This window comes from Nannospalax galili, unplaced genomic scaffold (genome assembly GCF_000622305.1).
Source record: "Nannospalax galili isolate Female #2095 unplaced genomic scaffold, S.galili_v1.0 scaffold54, whole genome shotgun sequence".
Classification (NCBI taxonomy): Eukaryota; Metazoa; Chordata; class Mammalia; order Rodentia; family Spalacidae; genus Nannospalax; species Nannospalax galili.
In genome coordinates this window covers 5,305,320-5,324,857 of record NW_008341028.1, presented here as the reverse complement: position 1 = coordinate 5,324,857, position 19,538 = coordinate 5,305,320, and the positions used below count along the sequence as shown (strand labels likewise).

General features: G+C 42.8%; 1 protein-coding gene across 1 annotated transcript in view; it reads left to right on the top strand.

Annotated features, from left to right (window-relative positions):
* Window positions 1–1,803: 1,803 nt before the first annotated feature.
* The window catches only part of Mtfmt (mitochondrial methionyl-tRNA formyltransferase), a 26,076-nt gene continuing 8,341 nt past the window's right edge, over window positions 1,804–19,538 (top strand). The window contains 7 exon segments of the mRNA XM_029564992.1: window positions 1,804–2,043; window positions 4,663–4,869; window positions 6,724–6,846; window positions 7,832–7,934; window positions 9,244–9,319; window positions 13,099–13,190; window positions 15,876–15,954. Coding sequence (XP_029420852.1) covers window positions 1,826–2,043; window positions 4,663–4,869; window positions 6,724–6,846; window positions 7,832–7,934; window positions 9,244–9,319; window positions 13,099–13,190; window positions 15,876–15,954 — 898 coding nt within the window. The 5' untranslated portion in view covers window positions 1,804–1,825.

The window sequence follows — 19,538 nt, the reverse complement described above, 5'->3', positions numbered from 1 at the left end:
TTGAGATGAACTAGCTTACCCTCAGCAAACCAGAAACGTCTGCATTATTAGGCTGCTTCTCTCCCTGTGGTGCCATACCTGGATTCTCTTTCTCGGTTTCTCTGGGTGTCCTGGGCTCCTGTGGCCCCACTCTTCAAACTCTCCCCTGGGTTGGAAAGGCATCCCAGGCTCCTGGTGAAGGAGAGTGTGTTGCTACTTAGTATTTGTGAATCACCAACAAAGACCAGAGGCAACTGGGAAGAAAGAGAGAGGCTAGACGGATTCCGCGGAGACCAGAGGGAGGAACCACAGCACGAGCTGAGTCATCGCTGGGAACATGTCAATAGTCCGCCACATTCAATGAGGGGAAAGGGTGGTGAGCAGTGCCCCCTCGCGGACTTCTGATGCAACAACAGATCAGAGGCGCTAGTACCCGAGGAGCTGCCTAGAAAAATGCCTCCTAAAGGGTTCAGTGGGTACCAGTGTTCAGTTTCTGGCCCCGATACTGTCCTGGTCCCTGTTCGTAGCAGATGTTTCCCCTGGTCACGTGGCATTGTCTCACTTGCTAGAGCCAGGAGATCTCGTGGACTCAGGCTCGGCGCCCCTCACCAAGCAAAGCTCTAAGCATCTTCCTGTTTTTGCCCTTGTTTTCTAGGGCTCTAGCTGCTCCTCTTTTTGACCCAACACCTAAGGGCTGGTCATATCGTGCACACACACACACACACACACACACACACACACACACACACACACTTATTCTGTGGTAGGTCTCCTTGCCCCACAGAAGTCAGACACGCTTAAGCAACATATGGGATGATGGGAACAGATCAGGATCTGCTTCCGGAGTTCCTCCCACCCCCCCCCCCGCACCCCACCCCGTCCCCCATAGAGGCCACTCCCAGATTCCGATTTTCTATAAGGAGCCTCCACTTGCTCCCCTCACATTTCAGTTTCAGAGGATCTAACACTGAGCAGCCCGGTGTTACACTGTGTGTACATCAGGAAGGTTACTTCTGTGTCCAAATTTATTTATTTATTTTTATTTTATTTTATGTGTGTGTTTTATCTGCATAAATGTAAGTGCATCTGTGCTGTGCAATGCCCACCGAGGCCATCTTCTAGTTCAATGGATCTTAGATACAGGCAAGTCCTTAAGTCCACTAGGCAACAGGTTCTCTTCAGTTAAAATGGCTGGAATAAACACTCCCTCAGATGGTTCATGTGAGGTTTAACTGAAATAACAGACATAAAATATGCAATTAAATTGTGGCACAATAAGTACTCAAGCAACTGTTAGTGGTAGTGGCTGAGAAAATAATAGTGCTTAGTATCATTGTCTGACAACAGTTATAATTTGTTCTCAAAAGTATTCTTTTGGGGGAGGGCTGGAGACATACACACAAAATAAAATAATAAATAAAATATTTTTAATAAAATTAACTTTTTTGGTCTTTTTTTGAAACAGGGTCTCCCTGCAGCCCCAACTGGCCTGTAATTCACGTAGACCAGGCTTGCCTCTGCCTCCTGAGTGCTGGGATTAAAGGCGTGGGCCACCACACACGGCCCCAAATTAAAATTTTAAGGGTTCTTTTGGAGACTTGGCTAAATAATGCAAATCGAAAACTTTGGAACCTGTAAATGTTTTATGTAGTGTCAAGTCGGAGGGGGGTGGGCTATGCCTCCGAACGGCCAGGCCACAGCCCCAGACCGGCAGGCTCTGACTCAAGGTACGTGAGCCCCGGCCCTTCACCCGCTCGCCCCGCCCCTTCACCCGTTCGCCCCGCCCCTTCACCCGCTCGCCCCGCCCACGGGCGCATGCGCACGCCGGCCGCTGAGGACCGAGGCGATGATTCTGGGGCTGTGGTCCTGGGGCCCGCGCCTGGCTGGTGGTGCGGTGGGTGGGAGGCTGCGCTTCTCACGGGCGTCGCGGGCCGGGCTCGGTGGGTCCCTGGGCGGGGAAGACGGCCGGGCCGCCCGAGTCCGCGAGAAGCCGCCCTGGCGGGTGCTCTTCTTCGGCACGGACCATTTCGCCCAGGAGGCGCTGCGGGCGCTGCACACCGCCAGGTACCCGGGCGGGCATGGGGTGCGGGGCGTGGCCACCAAGCCGCGGATCTGCTAGTGCCCGGCGCCCGGAAGGCACGCCGCCGGGTCGGGTCTCCACGCCTAGCTCCCGGCCGCCGCTGCCTCTCCGGCCCGCGCAGCTCCTGCAGCACTTGCTTGCGGGCCTGCCACTTCCCCGCGCGGGAGCTGCCGCCTGGGGAGGCCCAGCCGGTGGACTAGAATGGACCGGCACTCCCAAGTTCGCCCCTTCCCAGGGTTGCTGAGTCCTTCCAGCCGTCCACTTGGTGGCCTCTGCGCCCTCGTCGGGCACGTGCACCCTTCTGCACACCCGTTTTATGGGGTTGAAGCGAACTGGTTTCAAATGAATACTTTTATAATTTAGAACAGTTGGGCATACACTTAGTATTTATAACATTGACCAAATACTGTTTACTGGGGGAAAAGTTATTTGTAATTCCGTCTGTCGAAAGTCCGTGAAACGCGGCAGTGCCAGGTCTGGTCTCCACTGGTCCCGTTTCTGCCCTCTCCACCTCATCCTTCCTACAGTTATTTTTCTTTTTAAAAAGTGTTTAAAAAATGTGTCTTTGTGTGTGTGTTAGTGTCTTCGGAGACCAGAAGGAAGTGTCAGAGACCCTGGAGCTGTTACAGACGATTGTGAGCTGCCCGATGGGGGTGCTGGGACGGAGCTCCTGACCCCTGAAAGCCGGCAAGCATTCTTAACTGCTGAGCCGTCTTTCCAGTCCCCTACAAATACTTCACAGCAGCCCCTCATATAATGAATCTTATCCACCTTTGTATCCTACTGTGCTTCCACACTCCCCTCTGTACACACTCCAGGAAACACCACTTACACCATGTTGTCTTCTGGCATCATCCATATACTCCTGTTTCCTTCTTGTCAGACATATCTCTCATCCTGTATCCTGACCCTCTGATGGTGTTTCAATTACCAGTTCCATGACCCTTTTCTTCTTAGTGCCCTGATAACATATGCTTTTTCTTATAACTCTTCAATATGTGTGTGATGCCTGTTTAATAAGTAAATATACAGCCCTGAACAAGGAATACTATGCAGCAGGTAAAAGTGAGGCATTGCCCCATGTACTGCCATGGAATGATGCCCATGCTTTGTGTGTGTGTGTGTGTGTGTGTGTGTGTATTTGTATGGGAGGGGTCTTTTTGAGACATGGTCTCCCTGTAGCCCCAGCTGGCCTCTGTGTGTGTATTTTAAGTATTGTTTAAATGGTACATAGTTATGATATAAAAATTCCATATACTTGCCAGGCTGGTGCTACATCTCTTTAATCCCAGCACTGAGGAGGCAGAGGCTGGTGAATCTCTGTGAGATGGAGATGAGCCTTCTGGTCTACATAATGAGTCCCAGGCCAGCAGGGGCTACAAGGAGACCTTGTCTTAAAAACAAAAACAAATAAAAACAAACAAAAAAACAAAAAAAACCCTACAAAGTTCCATATATTCAGATACTCAAAAGATAGAGTGAAAAATAATTTCCTTCTACCTCTGCCTCCATTTCGTCTCTCTAGAAACAGTGTTTTCAGTTTCATATTCTCCTAGAAATATCTGGTGCATATACAAGTATGTGTGTCTGTGTGTCTTTATGTATTTTTTTTTTTTTGTCTGTTTGGTTGTGATCTTGAGCTCTCCAGCCCTGTATCATGTTTTTGTATGTTCACAAACTCTCTAGAATGAAGCTGTGTAAATGGTAGCTGCTAACTACATACAGCTCTTTAAATTTCAGTTAATTAGGGCTGGCAAGGTGGCTCAGCAGGTAAAGGTGCCTGCCACCAAGCCTGACAACCTAAGATCAATCCCTGGGACCCACATGGTAGATGGAATGGAGAGAGCAGACTCCCATAAGTTGTTGTCTGACTGCCACATGAATGGCATGGCACACTGGTGCCCACACACATAGACACAAACAAATGTAAAAGTATTAATAAATAGGCAAAACGCTGGTATGGTGGCATTAGCCTGTAATCCCAGCAGTTAGGAGGCAGAGGCAGGAAGATTATCAAAAGTTCAAGGCCAGCCTGGTCTGCATAGTAAATTCCCAAGCCAGCCAAAGTGAGACTTTGTCTCAAAAAAATAAATCAAGAAATTAGGTCTGTTGAGATGGTAAAAGCTTTGTTATAACGAGGCTGACAGCCTAAGTTCAATCTCCAGAATTCTCAGTGTGAAGAGAAAACACTCCATAAAGTTGTTCTCCGATCTCTGCATGTGGACTGTGGTCTTTTTTGTGTATGCGTGTGTCTAGCAGCAAAGCTATTTTCATGATTAAACTCATGAAGCATTTAGGATGAAAATTTAAAAATTGTATTTATTGTGTGTGTTTGTGTATATGTGTATAAGTGGCACATGTGTGCCAAGAAGCATGTGTGTCATTGTATTCATGTGAGCCAAGCGTGGTGTCGCATCCCTTTAATCCCAGCACTTGGGAGTTAGAGGCAGGCCCATCTCCATAGCTAGTTCCAGGCCAGGTAGGGCTACAGGAAGATCCTGTCTCAAACAAAACAAAACAGATAGCTTTCTGCTCATGGAGTGGTTTCACTCTGAGTTGTTGCCCTGGCATGTTCACATTTTTCTCTGATCTTTATAATTTAGAGAAAAAGAGGAGGAGTTAATTGAAAAACTGGAGGTGGTCACAGTGCCTTCGCCATCCCCGAAAGGACTGCCAGTGAAGCAGTACGCGGTGCAGTCCCAGCTTCCTGTGTACGAGTGGCCGGATGTGGGATCTGGAGAATATGACGTTGGAGTAGTGGCTTCCTTTGGCAGACTTCTGAGTGAGGCTCTTATTCTTAAATTTCCCTAGTAAGTTTTATTTATTTAAGTTTTTTGGTTTATTTGTTTTATGTGTATGAGTGTTTTGCCTGCATGAATATAAATGTACCCATGTCATACAATGCCTGCAGAGGTCAGAAGGGCATCAGATCTCCAGAAACTGGAGCTGCCATATGGGTGCTGGGAACTGAACCTTGGTCCTCTGCAAGAGCAGCCAGTGTTCTTTATCTCTGAGCCAGCTCTCCAGCCCCTAAGTTTTATTTATGAGGACGTAGAGTATAAAGACCATAGTCTTTATCTTGCATCTAAAAACACCATAATTTGAACTCTTATGTTTTTCTTTTTTTAATATTTTATTATTTTTGTTTTATGTATATGAGTGTATTGCCTGCTTGTGTGTAAATGCCCCCGTGTCATGCAGGACCCGTGGAGGTCAGAAGAGAGTGTCAGATTCCCCTGGAACTGGAGTTACGGATGGTTGTTAGCCACCATGTGGGTGTAGGCAAAATACTCAGACACGTAAAATAAAAAATAATAAAATATTTAAAAAAAATTCATGGACCCGTGTGATTTTTTTTTTTTTTTTTTTTTTTTTTTTTTTTTTTAGTTTATTTATTTTGTGTGTGTGTGTTTGCCTTTGCACACCTCATGGTGTGTACACATGGAGATCCTGGGGATCGAATTCAGGATATCAGGCTTGGCAGCAAATGTCTTTACCTGCTGTGCCATCTTGCCAGCCCCAGTATCTTTTAAAATAAGACCTTATTTGTGGCATTAACCAAAGTGTGTTAAGCTCTTCATCACTCTCTTGTCTTGCCCACATTTAAGTTACATATATGCACTGACAACCCCAACCCAACTCTTCCTGACCTCTAGGCGTCCACAGTTCTCTTGGATGTCAGATAGGCACCTCTCACTGAAGAGACTCAAAACCTCCCCAAATCTTTTTCTCCATAAGAAGCAACCCCAACCCTTGGTTGCTTGGACCTGAAATCCTACCCTATATCCATCTAGTCCATCAGGAAATCCTGTTGGCTGTGCCTTCAAAATCTGTCTAGAATATTCTGACCATATCACATCATCCACACTGCTACCATTCGTGCCTGTATTAACTGCTGTCACCTCCTAGCTGGTCTCTGCTTCTATCTTTGGCCCTGTCAGTGCTTTACTAACCCAGCAGCACAGTGATCCCTTTAAAGCAGAATTCAGACTATGTCACTGTTCAAAACCTTCTGTTAGCTTTCCATCTCACAGAATGAGTCAGAGCCCTATGTTGACCCATTAGAACCTCTTTTGGTCCTCTGCTGGTCCTGTAGCCTCTCCTGATTCATTCCACACCAGCTCAGCTTGCCTTAAACTTGGCAAGCTCTTTCCTTTCTTTAAGATCTCTGTACATGGGAGCTAGAGAGTTCAAAGCAGTTAAGAGCAGTTGCTTACAGCAGACCTGAGTTGGGTTCCCAGCATCTAGTGAGTTTGAAGGTACCCTGGGCCACGAGTCTCAAAAAAAATAAAATGAAAAGAGTTCCCAGACGTCTTGAGCTATTGTAGGACATCTTTAAAATAAGAGATAGTTGCTTTGCTCTGTTTTTGATTAAGCTTTATAAGTTTTTTATGATAAGAACTAACAACTGTGACATTTTGTTTTAATAGTACAAGCCTTAGTTTAGCAGTCAGGGTTTTGGGGGTTGTTGTTTTGAGACAGGGTCTCAGTCTGTAGCCCAGGCTGTCCTGGAATTCGTGGCAGTCCTGTTGTCTTGTCCCAAATTCTGGGATTATGAGATACATCATCATACCAGGCTCATAGAAAGTTTAATGATGAAAGTAGCATGGTAGTTTAGGTAGCAGTAACTCATTCCCCACTAATTTCTGCATTTTCTAATTCAGTGGCATATTGAATGTGCACCCCAGTTGCCTCCCGAGGTGGCGTGGTCCTGCCCCAATAATCCATACAGTGCTTCATGGAGACACGGTTACTGGAGTAACAATTATGCAAGTTAGACCTAAAAGGTAGAGCATATTAACTTTTCCTGAGACTTTTGTGATTTTAAATGTTGGTGTTGGTCTGTCCCGGGCCTTGGCAGTCAGGGGAATGTATGGAGCGCACTGATTCGGGTAACTTCTCCAGTGTTGCCTTTGCTTTTGCTTTTTTTTTTTTTTTAAATTTATTTTGGTCTTTTTGAGATAGGGTCTCCCTGTAGCCCTGGCTGGCCTGGATTCACTATGGAGACCAGGCTGGCCTTGAACTCAGAGAGATCCACTTGCCTCTGTCTCCTGAGCTGGGATTAAAATGAAGGCTGCACTACCACATCCAGCTTTTTTTTTTTTTTTTTTACGTGTATGAGTGTTATGCCTGCATGTATGTACCCATGTCATTTAGTGCCCACAGAAGACAGAAGAGGGCATCAAATCCCCTGGAACTGGAGTTCCAGACAGTGGTTAGCTGCCATATGGGTGCTGGGATTTGAACCCAGGTCTTCTGTAAGAACAGCCATGCTCTTAACCCCTGAGCCATCTCTCCAGCCCTGCCTTTACTTTTGTAGTCTTTGTTGTCAAATGGAAACTCTGTGTCTCCCGAGATTTATGCAGGGTCTCTTTTAAAGTTCTTGTGAAATTGTTAATTGAAATTTTTATTAACACCTGGGTTTCTATAAAAGACATTTTATAAACGAGAGATGGATTTGCTTGTTTTATATTATTTTTGAGATGGTTTCCAGGCTGGCCTCAAACTCACTATATAGCCAAGGAAGGAGGACCTTGAACTTCTGATCCTCCTGCCTCCATTTTCTGAGTTCTGGGATTATAGGCTGGAGCCAGCACACCATGCTCAAATCTAAGTACAGGCCATATTTTGTTCTGTTTCAAACTCACATTTCTCCATTGGTAATGGTTGACAGTCAAATTAGTAGCCTGTAGTAAGCTATCTTTTTGTTATGTAAACAAATGTATTGGTCTTAAGAAATAATTATGTTATCTGCATTTGATTTTTTCCTAGGTTTGATATAGGACCAATTCTGAAGCAGGAAACTGTCCCTGTGCCTCCCAAAAGCACCTCAAAGGAATTGGAAGTGGTATTATCAAAACTTGGTGCCAACATGGTACAGTTACCTAGTGTTCACTGGTTTTTAGTCATTCAATAGGTTTCTTAAGTAATAAGAGGGAAAGAATAATCTTATGATTTGTAAGTTTTAAACTTCATCGAGAGAGATGGCATGGTTATAATTCCCTGTAATCTCAGCACACAGGAGGCTGAGGCAGGAGAATCATGTTCCAGATCAGCCTGGCCTACATAGTAAGGCCCCATCTCCAACAAGCAGTGATTCATATACTTGGCTTTCTGAAAAAATTAGCCTAGCATTTGTGATCTTTGAGGAACTGCAGAGTGGATACTTAATAGAGCTGTTCAAGTGAAACAGTGATGTTCTGTAGTCTAGAATCTTCCCAGGTTCTCTCCTAACTCTCACGCCTGCACTCTGCCTACGTGTCATAGAACTAGCAGCTGTTTCTTGAGTGACTCAGCTTTCCTCCCACTTCTGCCCTGTGTTCTAGTGTTACCTTTAGATGGTCTTTCTTTTCTGTGGCTCTGAATCTTGTTCAATATGAAACAATAAAATCTGGGTAAAAGCATAATGACTAGTTCATGTTTTTCATGTGAACTTGTGAATTTTAAACAATGAAAAAAATAATTTTCCATCTGTCTAGATGGTACTTCCTAGTCTGGGAACTCTCTTGGAAGTGATCTGCCATTTACTGAGCTTGGTTCATGTGCTAAGACTGTTCTACTTACTCTGTGAACTGTCTTTTTCACCCTCCAAACAAACCTTTGCCATCCCTTGTTTTACAGCTATGACATTGAAGGTCACAGACAAGTTAAAGAACTTTTCTAGCCAGGCATGGTGGTGCATGCCTTTAGTCCCAGCTCTTGGGAGGCAGAGGCAGGTAGATCTCTGTGAGTTCAAGGCCGCCTGGGGCTACAGGGACCCTTGATGTAGTATATATATTCAATGAAAAAAAAAAAAAAAAAAAAAAAAAAAAAAAACAACTTTTCCAGCTGGGCATGGTTCGCACCCCATGCAAGAGGTAAGAGACAGGTAGATCTCTATGAGAACGTTCCCCTGTGAGGCCCCTCTGCCTTCTGTAGGATGAGGGTGCAGGTAGTTACACACAATCCACCCTAATCCTGACAGCTGTGCAGACAGCCTGGCACTGTTTGGAAGCAGTTCCATGACCATAGTCCACAGAGTGTAGCTTGGTGCACCCCCCACCAGACAGGCCCAGCCAGTTTGCCGCCCTGCCCTGCCACCCTGCCCTTTTTCAGTTATGGTACTTCATGATACTGAACTGTAATGTATTTCTGCCTTGTTCTGTTCCTTTTGAACATACCCTGTGCTCTCTCCTTTTTTGTAGCTTATCTCAGTTTTGAAAAATTTACCTGAAAGTCTGAAATGTGGAAGGCAGCAGCCCACCGAGGGAGTAACGTACGGTGAGTGACAGCCACAGATACTTCACAGGTACTTTCAGGGCTTGTAAAAGTGTGTCCCGGTGGCTGCTGATCTTTTGATTTTGATTTTGGCAAGACAGAGTTACCTACTTTATGTCTTTTCCCAAAGATTGGTTGGTACGGTCTCCCTCTTAGCCTATGGCTTCATGCCTCGATGTTTTCCTCCAACTTTTTATTGAGAAGCCCTAAGAGTGGTGATCAATTGGAAGACAAGTATAACAGACTTCTCTTTGCCAAACCAGCAATCATTAATGTCGGCCATATTTTCTTTCAGTGTGTATTTAGTGCATATATTTGAAATTTTGCTTGTTCATTTTTAAGCTTGAATAATGAATTTTATCTGCAGGCCCTTTAGCATGTGTTTCCTAAGAACAATGAGCAGCCCTAATCATACCCAGTATCCAGTTCAGGCTTAGTTTTCCTAACTGTCCAAACAAGTATTTTATAACTGGTTAAAACAAACTGGGATTCAAGGAACACATTTTCAGGACTGCTTGAATTTTTGTTTTCTGCTATTATAATTCTAATTAGTCCCCCCAAAATATAAATTTTTGGCATTTTTGTTTTGTTTGACACAGGGTCTTACTAAGAAGCCTAGGATAGCCTCAAAATCACAGTTATCCTCCTGCCTCAGTCTCCCAAGTGCTAGGATTAGAGGCATGTATTACCACACCTAGCTTAGAAATGTAGTTTTGGGTTTTTTTGTTTTTTTGTTTTTGTTTTTTTTTTGGTAATAATTAAAAATGAAAGAAAAAGGCTAGAGGGGCTGCAGAGATGGCTCAGTGGTTAAGAACACTGGTTGTTCTTACAGAAGACCGGGTTCGAATCCCAGCACCCACATGGCAGCTAACAACTTTCCTAACTCCAGTTCCAGGGGATCCGACAGCCTCTTCTGTCCTCCGCATTGCACGACATGGGTGCACTTACCTACGCAGCGGCAATACATGCATACACATAAAATAAAAATAATAAATTAAAAAAAAAAAAAGTTAGAGGTAGAGGTCCTGCACTAGAATGCTTGCATGGTGTACTGGGTATAACTAGACTACTACAAAAAAATTTTTTAGTATTCAGTTATTTTTGTATCTTTTTTTGTCTCTTTGTTGTTTTTTTTAAATTTTGTATTTTTGAAATAGGGTCTTGTGTCACTGAGGCTGGCCTTGAACTCACTGCATAGTTGAGGATGACCTCATGCTCCTGATCTTCCTGCCTCCATCTCCTTTTTTGTCTCTTTAACTAAAAAATTAGGGTCTGGAGAGATGGCTCAGTGGTTAAGAGCACTGGCTGTCTTGCAGAGGACCTGGGTTCAATTTCCAGCACCCATGTGGCAGCTAACAACTGTAACTCCAGTTCCAGGGGATCTGAAGTCTTTCTCTGACTTCTGTGGGCATTACACCACATGGGTGCAGTTACACATGCAAGCAGTACACTCATACACATAAAATAAAAGCAATAAATAAAATATATATTTTTTTAAAGTGCTGGGCGTGGTGGCGCACATCTTTAGTCCCAGCACTTGGGAGGCAGAGGCGGGTGGATCTCTGTGAGTTTGAAGTCAGCCTGGTCTACATAGTGAGTGCCAGGCCAGCTGGGACTATAGGAAGACCCTGCTTCAAAAAGACAAAAAAAAATTTTTTTGACTACTATCTTTCCCCATTATTTTTGTTTGTTTGTACTTAACAGAACATCCTTGAGACCACTTCCTTATTGAGATTTTCCTCTTTGTTTTTCAATTGTGTGGATAGATCATAATTTATTCACTAGCTCCCCCTTTGAAGGTATTTGAATAGTTTCTAGTCTTGAATAACTTTATGTACATAATACTTCTATTCCACTAGCTGAGATTGTAGCTGAGCATGGTGATACATGCCTGCTGACTCAGGAGACTGAGACAGGAGAATCTCTAGTTCAAGGTCAGCCTGAGCTATATAGTGAGATGTTTTCTCAAAATAAATAAATCACTGAGAGATGGCTCAGTGGTTAAGAGCACTGACTGTTCTTGCAGAGGACCTGGGTTCAAATCCCAACACCCGCATGACAGCTAACAGCTGACTGTAACTCCAGTTCAGGGGATCCAATGCCCTCTTCTGTCCCCCTTGGACATTGTACTGCATGGGTACACTTGCATACATGTACACAATACACACATACTCATAAAATAAAAATAAAGCAAAAAAAGGTTTTTTTAATTAAAACTTTGAGTAGTTTTAATAAACATTATTCCTGTGAGTGAAATTGAAGACTTTCCATATGTTTAAGGAGTATTTGTTTTATATTTTCTTTTTCTAGGAGGTATCATGCCATTGGTCCATTTTTCTGTCAGGATTTTGGTCTCTTTCCTTCTCACTTATTGGGAGTATTTTATATAATATGAAAATTTAGTCCTCTGAGATAGAAACTAAAAGTTCTTTCAGTCTGTCTGAAGCTGAGAACCAAACCCAAAGCCTTGTGTTTGCTAGGTAAGTGCTCTGTCACTGAGCTAAATCCACAACCCGTGGTTTGTTTGTTTGTTGTTTTTTTAAGTGATTCATTTATTTTTTGCACAAGTGTTTTGTTTGGGGTTTTTTTTTTTTTTTGAGACAGGGTCTCCCTGTAGCCCCAGCTGACCTGGAACTCACTGTGTAGACCAGGCTAGCCTTGATCTCACAGAGATCTGCTTAGCTCTGCCTCCAGAGTGCTGGAATTAAAGGCTTGCACTACCATACCCAACTTGCACAAGTGTTTTGATTACCTGTATATGTACCTGGTATGTGTGTAGTGCCTGTGAAGACTGGGAGAGGGCCACAGAACTACCATGTGGGTGCTGGCAATTGAACCCAGGTTCTTAGGAAAAATAGCAAGTTCACTTAACCCCTATGTCATTTCTCCAATCCATTTTGTTTTTTGTTTTATAAATTTGTCATTTCATGAGTTTTTTAAAAAGCTTATTTTTATATAATCTCATACAACTTTCTTCAGTTGCTTCTGGATTTAATTTTTCTTGATTTTTGTGGTTGAAAAGGTTTTTTTTATTGTGTAGAGGTAAATGCCATGGCACTTGTGTGACAGAGGACAGTTTGCAGGATTTGGTTCATGCCTTCTACCATGTATGTCTCAGGTATTGAATTCAGATTGTCAGACTCAGCAAGTGCCTTTACCTGCTAAGCCATCTTGCTGGTCCACTCTGGATTTTGAGTCATAGTTAGGAGGGTGTTTTGTACTCTAGAGTTATAAAGTAGTTCACGCCTGTTTTAGTATTTGGTTTATTTATCTTTACTTCATAGCATAGAAAAGTTTGGACATATACAAAAGTTGAATATTCTCTTATTAGTCAGTCTCAAGGTGCTTTTATTATTTATTTTAAATTTTTTTATTTATTATTTTTGTGTGTATGAGTGTATTGCCTGCATGTATGTAAGTGCGCATGTGTCATGCAGTGCCCTTGGAGGTCAGAAGAGGGCATTGGATTCTCTGGAACTGGAGTTGCAGATGGTTGTTAGCCTCCGTGTAGTGCTAGGAATCAAACCCAGGTCCTCTGCAAGAGCAGCCAGTGCTCTCAGCCTCTGAGCCATCTCTTGAGCCCCCTATTTATTTATTTTGAGGCAAGGTCCTACTATGTAGCCCTGGCTGGCCTGGAACTCATTATATAGAGCAGGCTGGCCTTGAACTCATTATATAGAGCAGGCTGGCCTTGAATTCACAGAGATCCACTTACCTCTAGTGTTATCAGTTCATGAGCACTGAACTTGACATTCATTCTTGTTCTTGGTTTTATCTTATAGCCCCTAAGATTTCTGCGGGTACCAGCTGTATAAAGTGGGAGGAGCAAACACCAGAGCAAATATTCAGACTTTATCTTGCCATTGGACATATAGTAAGTTGAAAAGCTGGGTTATAGTTTTACCTTACTGTTTTTTTTTTGTTGTTGTTGTTGTTGTTGTTTTTCTTAAACATGTATTCAGTTTGCTTTCTGAATATTTTTACTTCAGAATGAATCTTATAAATTAAACCTAGAAGCTGGGCATGGTGACGCATGCCTTTAATCCCAGCATTTGGGAGGCAGAGGCAGGCAGATCTCTGTGAGTTTTCAGGACAGCTGAGGCTACAGGGAATCTCTGTCTCAAAAGACCAAAAAATTAATTAATTAATTAATTTAACCTAGGAAATTTCCTTAAACTTTAAGTTTTGATAGGAGCATTGGAATTCACAAAGCACTTTCAAATACACATTTTGCAGTATCTCATAATCAAGTTTGATTATGTCATATCATAGACAAGGAGAATGAAAACAAGGTGATTGTTAGGTATGGCCAGTCACTCAAACCGTGAATCTAAATCTTCTAATTCCAAATCCAAATTTTTTTCTAGTACTTTGATCAATATTTTACAATTAGATTTTTTTTTAATTTTCTTTTTCTTTTTTTTCAGTCTTTTTGAGACAGGGTCTCCCTATAGCCCCAGCTGTCCTGGAGCTCACTATGTAGACCAGGCTGGCCTTGAACTCACAGAGATCTGCCTGCCTCTACCTCCCAAGTGCTGGGACTACAGGTGTGCGCCACCATGCCCAGCTTTATTTTCATTTTTAATTATAGGGGAGCATTTATGTACATGTGTGAGTGCAGGTGCCCACAGAGACCAGAAGAGGGCATCAGATCCCCTGGAGCTGGAGTTACAGGTGGTTGCTAGCTACCATGTGGGTGCTGGGAACCAAACTCAGGTTCTCTTTAAGAGCAGTAAGTGCTTTTAACTGGTGAGCCATCTTTCTAGCCCCAGATTTTTTTTTTTGGTCTTGACATTGTCTCACCATGTAGCCCTGGCTAGAACTTGCTATGTAGACCAGGCTGACCTTTGCCTCCTTCCTGAGTGCTGAGATTAAAGGCAGGCACTACCACTCCCTGTGTGTGTGTGTGCATGTATCACTCAGTCTGGTCCAGGCTGGCCTGAAACTTGCTATGTAGTCTATACAGGCCTCCTACTCAGGCATTCCTCCTGCCTCAGCCTTCCAAGTGCTGAGCTTACTCCTATACCTGGCTTGTTTCATTTTTTTAAGACAGGGTCTCATTACACATGCCTTTAATCCCAGCACTCAGGAGGCAGAGGCAGGTGGATCTTTGTGAGTTCAAGGCCAATCTAACCTATGTAGTGAGTTCCAGGTCAGCTAGAGCTACAGGGAGACCCTGTCTCAAAAAAATAAATAAATAAATAAAAAGCAGCATTGAAGTACTAAAGTACATTCTGAAAATAAATGTACTCAACTTATTTCCTGGTATGTTAATTTTTTTTGCCATTTCAGTCAACTTATAGGATCTCAGGTGTATTGTAAATATTTTAAAATAGCAAAAATGGCATTTCACATTAAGGGAAGCAGAAATGGATTATCCAGTGACTAGCACTGATTTATGTATGTGTTTGTGTGTCCGAGTGTATGAGCGTGTGAGTTCACAGGTACATGTGCCTGTGCATGCACAGAGGTTAGAATAGGCCAATGAATCCTTCAGAGCTGGAGTTACAGCTATTTCTTAGATCCTAGGCTTGTTTCATGGGTAGTAGATCTGAACTCCAGTCCTCAAGATTCCACAGCAAGCTCTCTTCACCACTGAGCCATCTCTCTAGTCCCAGAAGGAGCTTTCTATTTTTTTAAATCTTATTTATTATTTTTATTTTATGTGTATGAGTGTATTGCCTGCATGAATGTAAATGCACCTGTGTCATGCAATGCCTGCGGAGGACAGAAGAGGCTGTCGGATCCCGTGGAACTGGAGTTACAGACCATGTGGGTGCTGGGATTCGAACCTAGGTCTTCTGCAAGAACAGCCTGTGTTCTTAACCTCTGAGCCATCTCTCCAGCCCAGAAGGAGCTTTCTTAATTCTACCTTTTAAAGTCAAACTGCTGTATAGATGTATAGTTGCTATATAATAAACAAGGCTATATACCTGAAATTTGTTAATAGGGTAAAATTCATGTTTTGAATTTTTTACTATAAGAGAATCAAAGTCTAGATGGATCAAAGATTTGTTTTTTCAGTAATGAAATATTCTTTTTATAAACATATTAGTTGTATAAACTGTGATTAATTCATAAGAAAGAACACTGTGCACAGACATGGTGAAATTGTCATATGTGCTTGTCCATGGCTTCTGGTTAAGTAACAAAAGTGCCCTGTGAAGCAGTGTTTCAGGTTTTTGTAGTAGTAACATTTGGGGGAGATGGAAGCAGGGAAACACACCAGTCTGTTCACAGTGGTTACATCTTGTGGTGAAAACATAAAACACTATCACTTTCTGAAATTTTAACATAAATGCTGTAATTCTTGCTTCTTTCATAATGAGCATAAAAGTTTAATTGAAAATATTAAAGTTACTAGTTGACTTTACCATAACAAGAGTTTATAAATCCTGGAAAGACTGATATAGAGGGTCATGTTGATCTTCTTTTCCCTAAAATTTAGTGACTGAGTCCACTTTCTTCTGGACATGGAAAAAAAGACCAGGTTCATATAAAACAGTGTTGCATGGATTGGGAGTCAAGTTGTTCCTTTATGATTTAATTTCAATTCCAGGTTCCATTGCAGACACTCTGGATGGAGAATACCATTAAACTTCTGGATTTGTTAGAAGTGACGGACTCTGACCTCACAGGTACTAACATTTGAATAACTTGACATGAAAGCTCACTAAAGTCTATTTGAAAATGTATCAGTTTCTTTTTTGCCACAGTCACATTTACTGAAAAGGGGATTCACACATGTTTTCAGTGCAGTGATGAGAGCACTGTACATTTGCTTATTGTCTTATGCTTTGCGCTGTCCATTCACATGTAATTTCTCACTTAATCATCCCAGGAGCCCAGGAAGTCGGTAGAGCAGTGTTGTATCTTCTTTGAGCTCTGTGACTTCCTGCATTAAGGTTCGAGGGGAGGGCTGCAGAAAGACTTGTTGACTTTATCCTGGTGAATATCATAATAGGAATGTTTGGGTGGTTCCGTGAGTGCAGCGTTTCATGCCACAGTTCCTGTGAGCAGGAGTGTATGCTGCAGAGGGAGCCGTCCCAGTGTAGAGGTAGTGGGGGGTCCCCAAAACTGAGAATCGTGACCAACTTGTGCAGGACTGGAGAGGCCAGATTAAGTCCTAAGCATCCTGTAAGCCACTTCACTAGTGAACAGTAATCTCCTTAAAATGACAGTACTGAACTTCACAGATTCAGCATTTTAGGTGATCCCTGGAAGGCTGAAGGACTTCGAGCTTCTGCTGTGTGTGGACAGCCTCCTTTAGCTCTGTAATGTAGCCAGAGCACCAAGGCTCTACTGGGCTTTGGATCAGAGTCAGGGTATCAGTTAATGCCTCCTCTCCTGGGTTAATTTTAAATTTTCTTTGGTTGGTTGGTTTGGTTTTGTTTCTTTTTAAAAAAAAAATTTATTTATTATTTTTATTTTATGTGTGTTAGTGTTGTGCCTGCATGTAGGTCAGTGCACCTGTGTTGTGCAATGCCCATGGAGGACAGAAGAGGCTATCGGATCCCCTGGAACTGGAGTTACATACAGTTGTTAGCTGCCATGTGGGTGCTGGGATTCGAACTCGGGTCTTCCGCAAGAACAGTCAGTGTTCTTAACCACTGAGCCATCTCTCCAGCCCCCTGGTTTGTTTTCTTTTTAAGCTGGGTATCACTATGCAGCCCTCGCTGGCCTGGAATTTACTATGTAGACCAAGCTGGCCTCAAACTCCCAGAGATTTACCTACTTCTGCTGGTGTTAAAGGTGTGTTAGATTCTTTGGCTTTTTCTTTTTTCTTTCTTTCTTCCTTTCTTTCTTTTTTTTTTTTTTTTTTGGTCTTTTTGAGACAGGGTCTCGCTGTAGCCCCACGCCGAGCATTGTGGGGTTTTATTTATCTACTTATTTATTTTTCCACTGCCCAGAGTCTTGCACTTGCTAGGCAAGTGCTGTACCGCTGAACCACATCCCACCCAAAGGTGGGTTTTTTGGTTGTTGGGTTTTTTTTTTTGGCTTTTTGAGACAGGGTCTTCCTATAGCCCCAGCTGTCCTTTAACTCACTATGTAGACCAGGCTGGCCTTGAACTCACAGAGATCTGCCTGCCTCTGCCTCCCAAGTGCTGGGACTACAGGTGTGCACCACCACGCCTGGCAGTTGTTGTTTTTTTTTTAATACTATTTTTAATTTTTTTTTTTTAGAAGAAGCATATCATTACAGCTTTAACATGCCTAATAACAGTTTCCAGAGCAAAGACACAGCTTCTTCAAAAATGGCTATAAAATTTCTAGGTTCGCTGTTGAATCAATAGTTATACAATATTGAACTCAGTATAAGCTCTGTAAGACATAAAATTGAATGAGTTTTTAACCCTCAAAAGGGTTTCATTCTAAAATATACCGTTTCTTACAAAAAGACTCATTGTTTTTGCTATTAACACTGAGATGTTGGCACGCATCTCTAATCTGTATGTATCTGATTATTACTACTCATAATTGTTTGCACTCGGACCCTTGGCACCTGTGTATGTCTAAAGTCATCGGGTAGATTTCAGTGGTAATGTTCATCACCTCTACTAATTAACATTACATAAACTTTTATGCTTCCTCCTCAAATATAATACATTTTTTAAAATTTGTTTTTTTTTTTCTGTGTGTGTATATCACACAGAACATCCCAAACCATCTCATTCAGCTATACACCCACTTCCCAGATGGCACCCCCCCCATAGCCTCCCTCCCCCGACTAGAGCCCTTATACTCTGTCATCCCTGCTACTGTCCACTGTGTTGTCGGGAACCCCAGCCATTCCCCACTACTTGTCCATCTGGTGAATCTAGTCAGCTTATCTAGAGGTCTTTGTTTTGGGAAGGTCCGCTGTTCTTCATCTAGCAGCAATCAGTTGTCAGTATTCCTTTAGACAAGATTGGGGTCTGCTGTTCATTTTCTCAATTCTGTGCTGGGTTACTATTTGGGAGTCCCTTTGGCCACCCTGGCCAATAACCCAAAAGAAGGAATCTCCTATCTGGCATTGTTGCTTGTTGTGTAGCCTTTAACTGTACATATGGACTCTTAAAAAACTATATTGGCCCCTTTAATCTTTGGTTTTACTTTCCTCTTAAGTGTTTAAGGCCATATAGTTGGCCCAGATAAACCAATTTATTTTTACTCTTAAGGTCATTTGAGGATCTGTTCCTTAGGGGTCACATGGGCTTGGGAGGAGCCCCTGGCTCCTTTCTTTTACCAGTTCCGCCTATGTGAAGATAAGTCAAAGGTCCTGCTCAACCATGGCTGGCTTCACTTGGAAGCATGGAGGAAATGTTTCCTCTGTGTTTACTCTCCCCTTTGTAGACTGGACACTGGTTCATGTCCATCTTGTGGGATCTCCTTGGCCTCCTTGATCAAGAGGTGCTCAACCCCACCACAGTTACAGTACATTTTGGGAGATGCTCATAGTCCCCTGGAACTAGTCAACCTAGGAGGGCAAAGACCAAAATGTGTCCTTTATGTCCCTCTGACCAAATTAGTATAGGCCTCAAAGTATGTCTGTTAAACATCCAAGAAGTTTTTTTTTGTTTTTTTTTTTTTTTTTTGGTTTTTTTTTGGCAAGGCTTCCCTGTCGCCCCCCCCGACCCGGAAACCACAAAAATCCGCCTGCCTCTGCCTCCTGAGTACTGGGATTAAAGGCGTACACCACCATGCCCAGCCCAGTCTGGTACTTTTAATTATTGTGTGCCATGTAGATAAATCTTGGGCAAAGACCAATTATTCTCAGATAAACCTTACCTAGACATATTTCTTGATCTGGTATGTATAATTTGTCAGTAGGTTGTTGACTAATATGGTTCCCTCTGGTTTTCAAAACTAGCTAGGCATTATTTATCTCTCGCATTGTCTCACCCCTCCATCATGTTTTCCCACTTAAGGTGCCCCCATTTTCCTGCTTTCTCCCTTAATAATACCCTTCTCCTATGGTCCTACCTCTCTTGAGCTCCTTCTTTCCCTTTATCCCCTAGGTTCTGTGTATACCCTTCCCTCCCCGCCCCCTTAAACTATCCCAATTTTTATCCATATCTCCCTTATTAAGGCCTGTTTCCTACTGTTCTTCTCTTTCAGGTTCTTTCTTTTCCTTTACCTCCGAGGTTCTTTTCCATTATCCTGGTTCCTGTACTTATGTCTGGATACATACTCACTTATCAGGATTTGGTTCTAGGATCCAGATATGCGGGAGAACATACGA